This window comes from Onychostoma macrolepis, chromosome 01 (assembly GCF_012432095.1).
Source record: "Onychostoma macrolepis isolate SWU-2019 chromosome 01, ASM1243209v1, whole genome shotgun sequence".
Classification (NCBI taxonomy): domain Eukaryota; kingdom Metazoa; phylum Chordata; class Actinopteri; order Cypriniformes; family Cyprinidae; genus Onychostoma; species Onychostoma macrolepis.
The window spans coordinates 19,413,905-19,427,100 of NC_081155.1; the positions used below are offsets into that span (position 1 = coordinate 19,413,905).

At 34.8% G+C, this 13,196-nt stretch overlaps 3 protein-coding genes across 6 annotated transcripts; 2 read left to right on the forward strand and 1 right to left on the reverse strand.

The window, feature by feature from the left end:
- Positions 1 to 4: 4 nt before the first annotated feature.
- si:dkey-9i23.8 (C-C chemokine receptor type 8) lies at positions 5 to 4,288 on the reverse strand. 3 transcript variants are annotated; one of them, XM_058791907.1, is made up of 8 exons: positions 4,164 to 4,288; positions 3,280 to 3,299; positions 2,922 to 3,058; positions 2,566 to 2,755; positions 1,351 to 1,489; positions 1,102 to 1,266; positions 545 to 623; positions 5 to 425 (listed from the first exon to the last, which is right to left on the reverse strand). In XM_058791907.1, coding segments are annotated over exons 2-8 (924 nt in total). In that variant the 5' UTR covers positions 3,281 to 3,299; positions 4,164 to 4,288; the 3' UTR covers positions 5 to 212. The 3 variants fall into 3 exon arrangements, with proteins under 3 accessions (XP_058647890.1, XP_058647901.1, XP_058647885.1); XM_058791918.1 differs by having other exon boundaries at positions 3,280 to 3,350; positions 4,164 to 4,275; XM_058791902.1 differs by lacking the exon at positions 4,164 to 4,288 and adding an exon at positions 3,776 to 4,095 and having other exon boundaries at positions 3,280 to 3,350.
- On the forward strand, positions 4,159 to 7,589 carry ndufs8a (NADH:ubiquinone oxidoreductase core subunit S8a). The gene is made up of 7 exons (XM_058791941.1): positions 4,159 to 4,236; positions 5,003 to 5,059; positions 5,186 to 5,251; positions 5,328 to 5,417; positions 5,523 to 5,695; positions 5,853 to 5,981; positions 6,775 to 7,589. The coding sequence occupies exons 2-7, from the start codon at positions 5,017 to 5,019 to the stop codon at positions 6,904 to 6,906; spliced, it is 633 nt and encodes a 210-aa protein (XP_058647924.1). The 5' UTR covers positions 4,159 to 4,236; positions 5,003 to 5,016; the 3' UTR covers positions 6,907 to 7,589.
- A 666-nt stretch (positions 7,590 to 8,255) lies between these two features.
- stx3a (syntaxin 3a) lies at positions 8,256 to 13,040 on the forward strand. Of its 2 annotated transcripts, XM_058778021.1 has the most exons (11): positions 8,256 to 8,552; positions 9,244 to 9,318; positions 9,613 to 9,712; positions 9,823 to 9,897; positions 10,012 to 10,082; positions 10,169 to 10,277; positions 10,388 to 10,461; positions 11,037 to 11,171; positions 11,281 to 11,391; positions 11,727 to 11,812; positions 11,885 to 13,040. In XM_058778021.1, exons 1-10 carry the CDS (start codon positions 8,523 to 8,525, stop codon positions 11,802 to 11,804), a joined length of 858 nt encoding a protein of 285 aa, XP_058634004.1. In that variant the 5' UTR covers positions 8,256 to 8,522; the 3' UTR covers positions 11,805 to 11,812; positions 11,885 to 13,040. The 2 variants fall into 2 exon arrangements, with proteins under 2 accessions (XP_058634004.1, XP_058633924.1); XM_058777941.1 differs by having other exon boundaries at positions 11,517 to 13,040.
- Positions 13,041 to 13,196: the final 156 nt, after the last annotated feature.

Genomic DNA, 13,196 nt, shown 5'->3' on the forward strand with positions numbered 1-13,196 from the left:
TGGACTGCCTGGCTTATATGCCTTAACTTGACGCATTAAAACAAAACTTTGAGCAAAAACATCTTTATCATTTATTATTAGCTCCATGTTTGCATTTACCGATCTCAGCACGCATCTAGTCATGAGTGTCATTTCTTCCCATTAAAATCCTGATGAGTTGCATTACAAACTGTGTTGCACAGGGGAAAAAAAATCGTATTGCTTGTAAATCTTCATATTTCAAGCCTTGTTATGCCTGTCAGCACTGGATCGGGAAAAGCTGATCTCCTTTTGTTCCAAAACAGTATGAGTACTGCTTTTCGGAAGTCTTTATTTGTGCAGTAGATAAAGGGGTTTAAATCACAGTTCAGATACGCCATTACTGATGATAGTGATCGCAGCCATTCAGGGGATGGGGACAAATCAAGCCTTCCAAGGAGAACCAACTAACAAAACAACAATAAACAGAATTGTTAACATGGAAAAACACATTAAAATCAAGCCTTTGACTCCTAAAAAATGGAACAAAACAGAAAATGATTCCACACTAACAGATTTGTCTTACCTCAGATGCAGCAAATGGAGCATAGCAGAGCAGATACAAGATCACCAGCAGCGGCGTGATAGAGGACAGGTCACCCTGGCTACAAACAGATAAAATGTGGACATTTAAACTATGACAGAAAAATTTAGAAATTTTCCATTACCGGAATATCAACTGCTCACCGATGGATCCTCTGCAGTGAATGGGTGCCGTCAGAATGAGAGGCCAAACAGCTGATTAAAACATCACAATAATTCACAATAATCCACACAGCTCCAGACCATCATTTAATGCCTTGTAAAGCAAAAAGCTTTATGTTTGTTTGGATTATTGTGATGTTTTAATCAGCTGTTTGGCCTCTCATTCTGACGGCACCCATTCACTGCAGAGGATCCATCGGTGAGCAAGTGATGTAATGATCATTTTCTCCAATTCTATTTTAATGATGAAACAAACTCTTGAATGGACCGAGAGTGAGTACATTTTAAGCAAATTTTCATTTTTGAATGAACTATTCCTTTAAAAATCCATATGAAAACTTTCAGCATTCTGTGTTCATCATTTCCAACTCTACAAACCTGGAACAGTCTTTCCCATAGCCAGCACAAGTCAGGATGGAGCAGGAGAGTATGAGGAGAAATGGGATGAAGATGGAGATGGAGAAGGCACAGAGGATGTAAACCAGCATGTCAGAGTAACTGCTTTCCCAGAAAACTGCACACAGCATTTCTGCTGGATCATACCTGAAAATTGCATGCAGAGTATAGTGAGACGGAGAAGTCATGTTGATGCCTAAATCTGAAGCATTTCTAAGCATCTTCACTCACTTTATCCAGTCATAGACTACTGGTACTGCTCCAAATATAGCTCCAGTGCACCATGATGCTACACATGCCACCGCCATGAGAACAGACAGCTTTTTGCCTTTGGAAGGAATTCCCATATATCTCTGAACACAGAGAATTGCTGAGGACAAGAAGAAAAGAATGCTATTATTGTGACATAACTCTTTTTTATAGATACATTTTTAAGGCACAAATGAGGAGTTTCATTCTCAGAGTGCCTTTTACTAATTCACCTTAATATATATACTTATATTCAGCAAGGCACATTCAATTGATCAGAAGTGACAGTAAAGACATTTATAATGTTACCAAACATTTCAATTTCAAATAAATGATGTTCTTTTGAACTAAAAAAATATATATTTAAAAACATATTTGAAACTCAAGTTCAAAGACTTACTTTAATCATATTAAGAATTTAACCCATTTTACATAACCTAATAATAATAATAATAAACATTTTATTACTTCTAATAATGAAACTAGTAAACAATCTCAAGCAAAGAAGAAAAGATAAGAAAGATCAGATATCTATTGATAACTGTTTTTGATCATTTATTGATTATTTTTAAGGCACAAATGAGAAGTTAATTTTCAGTTTTTAGAATAACTTTTCTAAATCATCCTAATTTAAAATAAATAAATACAAATCTTTGAAACTAAAGTTTAAAGACTTTCTTAAATACGATTAAGAATTTTTAAATAACCAAATAATAATAAAAACTTTTTTAATATTTATATTTACTAATTAAATATCATAAGCTGAGAACAACACAGAAAAAATGGTATTATTTGGACAAAACTTTTTTGTAGATAACCTTTTAAGACACAAACACTTTTTCTAATGTACCATAATTAAAGATAAATAAATCAATAAAAACAATGAAACTCAAATTAAAAGACTTGTTTAATCATATGAAGAATATTAACTTTTAAAAAAAATCTATTTTAAACCATAACATTTTATAACTAATTATAACATTGCTATTAAATATTAAAACATCAAATTGTCTGCATTTCTGAACATTGCTTTTTCTATAAATATTCAAATGGAAGCTACGACAGAGTACAGGGTTTTTCTTCTTTCCTCAGTGTCCAGTGCACCCTCCTTTATTTATTGTTCTTTATTGCTAATTACAATGAAAGCAGTATTAGAGCTATCCCACAGAGGTCAATTGTTCCTTGTCATAGCCATACCTATGCTTCCAATGGAAGAGGTGATGAAGGTGAACTTTAGCAGGCTCACCACCTCACACCACGGTGAAATCTGACCTTCACTCAGCACGGCTAAGAGGGAGGCACAGATTATGAGGATGGAGCAGAGGAAATCTGAGAGCGTGAGACTGAAAAGTGGCAGCCAGTAAAGGCACCGAAAATGGTCTTTACACTGTGAGAAAAAAAAAAAAAAAAAATTAATTACAATTTTTTTTATAAATAAAGGCATAAGATAGGCATTGTATTTTAAAACTGACTGCATCCGTTAAAAACAATCTTTTTTTTTTTTTTTTAAATAAAATGATATATTATTTTATAAAATTATATATTATTCTTACCACAACTTTGACTATCAAAACCAATCCATTTCCTAAAACACCCAGTACCATCTCAGTTGTGAGGATGGGAGCGAGCACAGACTTCTCAGTTCTGGACCAAAAATTCTCTGATTCTGTTATATTAGCTGAGGTGTTCACTGAAATGAATCAGAATATTATTCCGATTAATTCATTTTCAAATTTCATAGCTTCTATAGAAATCAGGAATCAATTTAGCATTGAAATTCAAAAAATTATACATCAACCTTCACTCTGTGACTCGAGCAGGTCAGTCTATGAAACAGCACTTCGACAGCACAGATTAATCTTCATTACAGAGAACATGACAGAGAATTTTGTGTAAAGGTGATCGACTTACTTTGTCACTGAAGCAGAGACCTACAGGTAAACCCAACAATTAGAAAAAGGAAAGCTTCACACTCTGCTGTTCTGTGGATATGTGATACAGAGAGCACTGAACACAGTGATTACATGGAGACATACGTCACAGCTTTCTGTAATTAAACTTATCCTGCTTCATTAAGCTTTAACCATCAAACACTTATTCAGCTTTCTTCACAGTGACAGCACTAATGGCTTCGTAGCATATTAGTATAAGAAAAAGAATCCCTCTGAAATGTAATTTTAGCAATTTAAACAGCTGCATATCTTATTTTATCAACTCATATCTCACTCAAGTCCGAAACTATTTTCAAATCTATGGCATGTCAGAAGGTTAGAAAATGATTACTTGGATCACATACAGTAAATACACACAGAATTGTTAAACCTACAGTGTTGTGAAACAATTGTGAAAATGATTGGCTATTAGAAACAAAATATAACTTATGTCATTTATTTATTTATTTACTTACAATGTTTTGGGAATGTATCTACCTCCACTACTCTCTCTCTCTCTCTCTCTCTCTCTCTCTGCTAATTTAATAATTTCGTAAAGCCAAAGCTAAAGCCAATTCTCGATGGAATTTTGCATTGATTATTATTATTATTATTATTGTAATTATTTTATATACCCCTATACTATAGAACAAAATTCTGAACCACAGTGTTCACTATTTTATATCATTAAGAAACACGCGTTTATAATAAAGGTGGTTTTATTAACTGTATTATTTTTTGTATGTTTATTTTATCTTATTTATTTATTTTATATTTATTTTATTTTTTTCAAATTTTTTTTGCGGATGTGTTCCGTCTTATATTTTGTAAAAAAAAAAAAAAACAACAAAAAAAAACACTCACTTCCGGCGTTCTGCATGTGCATTTCCTCAAACGTCCGCTGTTCTGGTTGAGAAGGCCAAATAGCGAGTGTCTGGTGAGTGTGAACTGGTTTTTAAACTCTCTGCATTCGCTATCTATCTTTTGAGTGAACATGCACCGCATTTTGTGGAACCGATATAATTAATACAATATTAGAAACGCAAATATCGGTATAAAGGATATACGAATAATAGCAGTATAGTCATTGAAAGTCCTTGAGAAAATCAGCCGGTGGCTAAGCTACTTAAAACACTTCACGGACAACATTTAACTTTGAATAAAAACACAAAGTTATAGATATTTAGGCAAAGATTAAATTGTAAATGCACATTTGGAGAAAGTGAATAGTAAATATGTGGAAAGCTAAGTAGTCGGCTAAAACGGACATGCTTGAGCTCCTGTCCCAAGCCACTTGCTGCAGTCCCACAGTATCTGGGCTGCCCAGTCAAACAGTTGCTTTATTATTTTGGACGTGTTACATGTTGTCTATAGATTAAATGAAGATAATTGATATGTGGTGCTTATATGAACGATATTTATGTGTCTGCCGCCTCGCGCCAGCGGAACCAATGTTTTGGGGTTTTGTGTACGTTCTGTAAGGGGAAGTAAATCGTGGCACACTTGTTTTGTGTAACTGCCAATGTTTCGCCCAATTAAAGAGTGCAATACAGTATTGAATGAGCCTGTTTCTTACTATTATTTCAAAATAAGATGTTTAAAAGTTGTCAGTATGTCTACAAGTATGTTTAGTGTTGTGATCTGAGAAAATAATATAACAAATCCTAGTTTCCATCCCTCATCTTTGTCCATTTCACTCACAGTGCACTTCACTGAGATGTCTGCGGCGTTACGTGTGGTCTACACCGTATCCAGGCCAGGTGAGTCTAGATTAGAAGAGTTTAAAAAAAGCAACAAATGCAGTGACATTTATGTATGTCTACAAATGTTATCAAAATAAGTCTTGTTTCTCAGATGAGTGATTGTATCATGTGCTTACTTCTTAGGGTCATTTCTGGCCAGTCAAAATCTTGCACGTCCTCTCAGCCTATCTGCACACAGAGCAGGGATTAGTAAGTATCACATGGTACAAAATATGGTCTTGGTTTTAAACCTTTTCCTATATCATCACTTTTTTTCTATATGCAGAGTATGTCAACAATCAGGAGGAAGCCACAGATATGAAGTCCATCACGGACCGTGCGGCTCAGACTCTTCTGTGGACAGAGCTGTTCAGAGGTCTGTAACAACATGAGACTTTTATCTTTAACTAAAGCACTTCCATAAAGTCATCGCACAAAGAACTCTCAAAGTAGGTACCAGCTGATATTTGTCTTGGTGCAGGTTTGGGAATGACCATGAGCTATCTTTTCCGTGAACCTGCCACAATCAACTACCCCTTCGAGAAGGGCCCTCTGTCGCCCCGTTTCCGTGGGGAGCATGTGCTGCGCAGGTACCCCTCTGGAGAGGAGCGGTGCATTGCCTGTAAACTTTGTGAGGCCATTTGTCCAGCCCAGGTATACTTTCTTTCTGATTGCCCTTGTTCATTCTAATAAATCTTGACACTTATAAGGGCAAGCAGTAATTGCATGCAGGCTATTTGCACATGTGAATAAGAAGAGTAATAGTAAAAGTAAAATGCGCAAGGTAACCCCGTATTTTTCTCTCTCTCAGGCGATCACAATTGAGGCAGAACCTCGTGCCGACGGCAGCAGGAGAACAACGCGTTATGACATAGACATGACCAAATGCATCTATTGTGGCTTTTGCCAGGAGGCCTGCCCTGTGGATGCTATTGTAGAGGTGAGCATCTCGCAGCACACGTTCAGCTGCTCATCATGTCTCTTAACAGGTTGTTTAATGTGTTCAAACTGGTTTCTAGTGGAACTGTGGAAATTTTGAGGAAAAAGCAATCAGAGTTAATACAGCACAATACAATATAGAGAATATAGTGAGAGAAAACAAATAGAACTTACACTACAGTTTGGGGTCAGTAAGATTTTTTTAATGTTTTTGAAAATACATAAATATTACTGTGAAATATTATCACAATTAAAAAATAACCATTTTATATTTTGTTATATTTTAAAATAATGTATTCCTGACAAAGCTGAATTTTTAGCAGTCATTACTCTAATCATTCTAATATACTGATTTGGTGATTTTGATGGTTATTATTATCAACTTTATTATCTTATTATTATAAAAATAGTTGCATAATGCTGTTTAATCATGAAAAATGTAAAAAAAAAAATTTCAAGATTCAATACTGATAAATAGAAATAAAAAAAATAAAAACAGCATTTTTAAATAGAAATCCTTTATAACATGTCTTTACTGTCTCTTTTAATTAAATTTGTTTCATTGCTGAATAATAGCATTCATTTCTTTGAAGAAATCTTGCTGACCCCTTAATTTTGAATGGTAATGTATATATTATGTAGCGTGCATTAAATTCTGGAGAATTATTGTAATATTGCGCAGCATGAGTAGTCAAATGTACAAAATAAGCAGGTGTTTAAAAGGGTCAAATTAAAATCTCCATAAGGATGAATACATTCTGTATGACCTGATATACTGTCTGTCTTTTTCTTAGGGTCCCAACTTTGAGTTTTCCACAGAGACCCATGAGGAGCTGCTTTATAACAAGGAGAAACTCCTCAACAATGGAGACAAGTGGGAGGCTGAGATCGCTGCCAACATCCAAGCTGACTATCTCTACAGATAAATAAATGTCATAGACTGTCTCATTACAGCACAGTGACAATATGTCACCATGCTCTCTTACCAGTAATCACAGTTTCAATTGCATTTTGAAGATTTGCTTTTAGACAGTTACTGTTGTGCTGACTGCACATTTTCAAAGCCCAGGGACTGACTTTTTTGTGAAGATGCACATAATTTTTGATTTCTTCCGGTGTGAGCATACATGTAGATGATCAGATCTAAAATTAAGTTCACACATTCATGTCCGTGTAAACTACAGCAGCCTTAAAGTGGTGCCTCACATTGAAACATTTTTGTGTACATATAAAGCTGTCATTCAACACAGCATGACCATCACACAGCAAATGTTGAGGTATGTTGTGCAATAAACAGTGTCTAATGGCAGTTTAAGTTATTCTTGAAAACCACCAAGGATGACGCACTACTTTGAGGCTAACGTTACATTGTCATTTTGAGGCGGTCGATCCATCCTTCCCATTTTCACCCTTCTTCCTTTCGTATTTTGACCATCCAGTGGATTTAAATGAAGAGTTGTAAGAAACAAAAGCACTTCGACAGTTGTGTTGAATCTATCTCACATTACATCCTTACAGGTTTAGACATTTTATTTGTCCTTGTGAGAACTGTACAAAGACTAAATACTTGTGGACCGTATATAATAAATTAATGATCTGTCCAAATCTTTCACAATCTCTGGCCTCTGCTTATATTGCAACTAAGTTTGTATTTTGAATAGTTTCTTCATAAGAGCAATGTATGTTTAAGGTGAAGATTTTCTTTCTCTTAAAGAAGTTTTTATGTTTCTTTAAATAGGATGGGAAATCTTTGCCATTTCTGTCTGATATAAGCTGTGTAAGATGTGATGCTTTGTGATGCACATTGCTTGATGTTTTACTGTTTGTGCTGGTGGAGAAGAAATATACAGACTAACAATTCAATATGATATTCAACAATATGAATTACAATCTTGATTGTAATTGTGTTTCAGTTACTGCTTTAAAAAAAAAAAGCAAATAGATTTTAATATTTTTCAGTACTTCAACAGTCCCTCAACTCACCCCAACCAATCTCGACTTTGTTTTATGTTGGATGGCAGACATTAAATAGTTTTAAGTATAACTGTATTATAAAGAAGATGTATTAATTTTCTATTATTATTTTATCTTTTTTAACTACATTTTAAAACATTTTTCATTCTATTATTTTTAAGTCTCAGTCCTAGTCCCATAGTTTGGGGTAGTCCCATGTGTGTGAGTGGAGAAAAAGGAGCACCTCGGCAGAGGAAGATTAGCTACCCAGCATACAACTGTTGCTCTAATCCGCTCTGAGAGGATAGGCTTAGGACAACTACAGGACCAGCGCGACACTGCCATATTGTTTGATTTTTTTCCATAAAAAAAAGAACGCTGCACTTTTTATTATTTTTTATTTATTATTTTTTAAAGTGTCTAAAATAAGAATTCTAAACGGTTCTACTGGAACTCTAAACTTGGTGTATTCATGCTGTAGGTAACAAGTTTTCTAGCTATCCAGACTGAAAACGACGTCGCTGCTGTTTATCTTTACATTGACCAGCAATTCTTCAAATCTTAAATCTCGTATCACGTTGAATTGAAGATGAAGGACCGACTGGAACAACTAAAAGCGGTAAGAGATTTTGTTCTTATGTTCTTATGTTGAACTATGGTTTTATTATTACACACACGGCGGTTTGAGGACTGATTTGCTATGTTTGACCTTTCCCTGGGAGGTCCCGAGCTCAATAATATTGACTAACAGGGTCATTGTAGTGATAACTTATAGGCAATTACGGGTAGGTTATCTATCTGTAAATGTTAGCAATAGGTCATTATCCGGAGGTTACACTCATGATTATACAACAAATAGGTTAAAAGAGTAAACAGTATCTTAACTGCCATTAGGCACGAAGAAACGCGTGTGATAGATAGTTGAGATGCGAGACGCGCGCGTCCATAGCAACCGTGTCCCCCTGCCCTGTCAATCATAGGAGCCAGTTCTGTGTGTTTAAAATATAATTCTGTGTATTAAATATAAAAGTGTTCCATTTCTGTTGAAATAGTGAAGATAAACTGCAATGGATTCTACCTTTAATTTACTGACAAAACAAGTAGGCTACAGGTTGCTGAATAAAATCTTAACCAGCTTAATGCAGTTTGCTGGTCTTGGTCAGTCTCTCAGTCCGGTCAAGCTGGTCTGTTGGCTGGTCAGGCTTGGAGACCAGCTGTTCGTTGAGTTAAACACCAGTTTCACCAGTCTAGAAGACCAGCTTAAATCAGCTAATAAGCAAGCTTGTTTAAGGCTGTTTATGTCAAAACAGAAGTCGGATCAAACTCCTGATGATGTGGAAATTCCAGTGGAAAATAAAGAATTTATGGACGAGTTCTTCGCTCAGGTATTTGGGAATCAACGCTGTACTCAAATGAATATCCACATTTGAATGTCACACACTCTTAAAAATAAAGGTTCCAAACGGGGGTTTTAACAGCGATGCCAAAGAAGAACCTTTTGGGGTTCCCCAAAGAACATTTACTGACGTTTTAAAAGACCTTTTCAAATATAAAGAACCTTTAGTGCAATGGGAAATTTCCAGATTATTTATAGAACCACCAATGCCAATAAAGAACCTTTATTTTTAAGAGTGCAGTTGAATGAACATTTGAAATTCATTTCTTTATGTGTTCTTCAGATTGAAGAAATCCGCACCAGCATAGACAAGATTGAAGAAAATGTAGGCGAGATAAAGCGACTGTATTCTGTCATCCTCTCTGCACCTACATCAGACCAGAGTTAGTCTAATCACATTTTACCTTCATTTTATAAATTATTTATCATTTTTCTCTATCGCTTCCCTACCCCAGTCATGCTTTAAATATCTTTCATCTCATTTCTCGACCAGAGACACAGGAGGAATTGGAAGCAGTTACTAATGAGATTAAGAAACTGGCCAACAATGCTCGCAACAAACTCAAAAGTCAGCTTTCTATTCTTCTTGCTCGTTGATGAAAATATATAATTTTTCTCCAATGATAATTGGACAATATTCTACAAACTCTGAGTTTAATTATTTTGTCAACCTTGAAAACAGGCATTGAGCAGAGTTTGGCATCTAACACTGAAGAGAGGGTTTCAGCAGATATCCGGATAAAGAAATCTCAGGTAACCACTAGCCCTTTGAATAAACCACAGGGATTTCAGCAAGTAGTTTGTTTTTTAATCATACAATGTTTATCTTTTTTGTTTAGCATGCCATTCTTGCTAAGAGGTTTGTAGAAGTGATGACCAAATACAATGAAGCCCAAATGGAGTTTAGAGAGAAGAGCAAAGGGCGCATCCAAAGACAGCTGGAGATCAGTGAGTGACAAACACGGACACAGACCTTCTTTAGGGTTGGATTAAAAACACAGTCAGTGAACACAATGTTATATACATGTTAAAGGCCATTGTTGAATCCTGTCTTACAGCTGGCAAAGCCACTACTGATGAAGAGCTGGAGGAAATGCTGGATGGAGGAAACGCTGCAGTATTCACAGCAGGAGTGAGTGCTATTCTATATACATCTATGTGTGATGTTTTGTTGTAAGAATATAATTGCCTGTAATTTGTATGGGGTGTAAGATATTTTACTTAAGTCTGGAATCAGTGTGATTTTTTAAAAGAAAAATAAATACTTTTATTCATCACGGACATGTTAAAAAAATCAAAAGTGACAGTAACATGGTTAAATAAAATTATATTTCTAATAATCACTTTTATTTTGGATTTTCTATTCATCAAAGAATCCTGACTATAATTATGCTGGTGTACAAAAAAATGTAAGCTGCACAAAAGTTGTCAACATTGCTAAAAATTGAAAATGTTTGCTAAGCAGCAAATCAGCATATAAGAATGATTTCTGAAGGATCATGTGACACTAAAGACTGGACTGAAAATTAAACTTTGCATCATGAGAATAAATTACATTTTAAAATTATATTAAAAAAGAAAATAATTTGAATTGTAATAATATTTCACAATATTACTATTTGTACTGTATTTTGATTATATAAATGCTGCTTTCTTTAAAAATAATAACCATTTAAATGTTTTTTTTTTTTTTTTACTTTTTTATAGATTATGGACTCTGGGATATCAAAACAGGCACTAAGTGAGATTGAGGCACGACACAAAGATATTATGCGACTGGAGAGCAGCGTGAAGGAGTTGCACGACATGTTTGTGGACATTGCAGTGCTGGTGGAAAATCAGGTACACGTCTTTGTATTTTCAAGAGAATAAAGCAAATCTACAGCCCTATTTTGAAGACTTTAGGATTAAAACTGCTTTTGGACACCACTTTGTTCTCATTTTTCAACAGGGAAGCATGATTGACAGGATTGAGAGCAACATGGACCAGTCTGTGGGTTTTGTTGAAAGAGCTGTGGCTGACACTAAAAAGGCTGCCAAGTTCCAACAAGAAGCACGCAGGGTGAGCTGGGAAATTACGAGAACAACAATTGTGTCATATAATAAATGACACTTTCACTTAGAGTATATTTTGTACTAAATGTAGACAACCAGTGCTGAGATTCTCAAATTTTATTTTTCTTGCAGCATTTTTTTTATTTTCATTGTTCCATCTTCTATTTTTCTTCATACATTGATGTCCTCTGTTTCTTCCTCTTAATTTCAACCTCATCTCTATATGTCTGTTCTCTACACCTTCCAAATCTCTTCTTCCCAATCATCCTTTCCCCTTGCTTTCCTCCACTATCATTATATCATTATCATGCTGTCACTGGCTGCCCACTTACACCTTTGTAGAAGAAAATGATGATCATGCTGTGCTGCACAATTCTTGCGGTCATCGGTGGTTCTCTGGTGTATAGCTGGCTGACATAAATGTCAAAGTAAGCATTCATAAAACTAAATTCATAAAACGACATGTTGACCATTTGTGAGTGACATCCTGTCTTTTCCAGGTGAAGAGGTTGTCTACTTTTCCAAGTCATGTCTCTATCAAGAATCAAGAGAAGCATCTTAATGCAAATGAACCCAAAACATCCCTACACACAACATGTTTTCCAGTCCTTGTTCATTTCATTTTCCCATCTTTTTTTTTTTTGTCTTTTACGTTCTTCCTGTCTTATCAACTGGCCTTGCATTGTTAGAGGCATCACGGTGAAATGTGATGTGCAAGCTGTCTGTTTATTTTAGGGCTGTGGTATGAAATATTGCTTTTATTTATTTAATTGTTTTTGGAAATTTAGGATATAGCCTATATATGATGATAAAAGATACTAAGAGGCTAAGTTTTGTTTTTTGAGGCCTCATTTTTTGTAACTGACAACTGAAACAATTTACATTAGCAGTGACAAATATTTTGTCCTTGTTGGAAAAAAAAAAAAACAGTTTAATTCTTAAACATTTACATTATGTTTTAACTTTTATTTTAGGATTAGTCAAAATTAGTCCAACACCACAAAACCAGTCTTAAGTCGCTGGGGTATATTTGTAGCAATAGCCAAAAATACATTGTATGGGTCAAAATTATAGATTTTACTTTTATGCCAAAAATCATTAAGAAATTAAGTAAAGATCATGTTCCATGAAGATATTTTGTAAATTTCCTACTGTAAACATATCAAAAGTTAATTTTTGATTAGTAATATGCATTGCTAAGAACTTTATTTGGACAACTTTAAAGAATATTTTCTCAGTGTTTTGATTTTTTTGCACCCTCAGATTCCAGATTTTCAAATAGTTGTATCTCGGCCAAATATTGTCCGATCCTAACAAGGTCATTTATTCAGCTTTCAGATGATGTATAAATCTCAATTTTGACAAATTGACACTTAAGACTGGTTTAGTGGTCCAGGGTCACATATGTGGTTCTGTTTTTACTGACCATTTGCTTATTTAGTGTAGATGAGTAGCAATTAGTTGACTTATTTCTTAGGTTGAGTTGTTATTGTTCTCTTGATAATATTAGAACTGTATATTTTGGACACACTAAAGTTTAATTATACCGTAGTGTGACTTGAGTTATCTAGACTGAGTAATTGTGATTAAAAGACCAGGGTTGTATAAAATCTGTGTTATACGTGTTCTTTCGTCCAAGCTTAAAAACAGTAAATTATTGTTGTATTTATGAGAGAAACTCTTCTGCTTTTGGTTTTGACGGTGCAGTTATCATCGACAGCTGTTTAGTCCAATGAGTGGCTGCGCGTTAAGCTGAAGGCTGACCAATCAGCAACTACTTCCTGATCACTTGGGTTAAAACGAAAAGTTTTA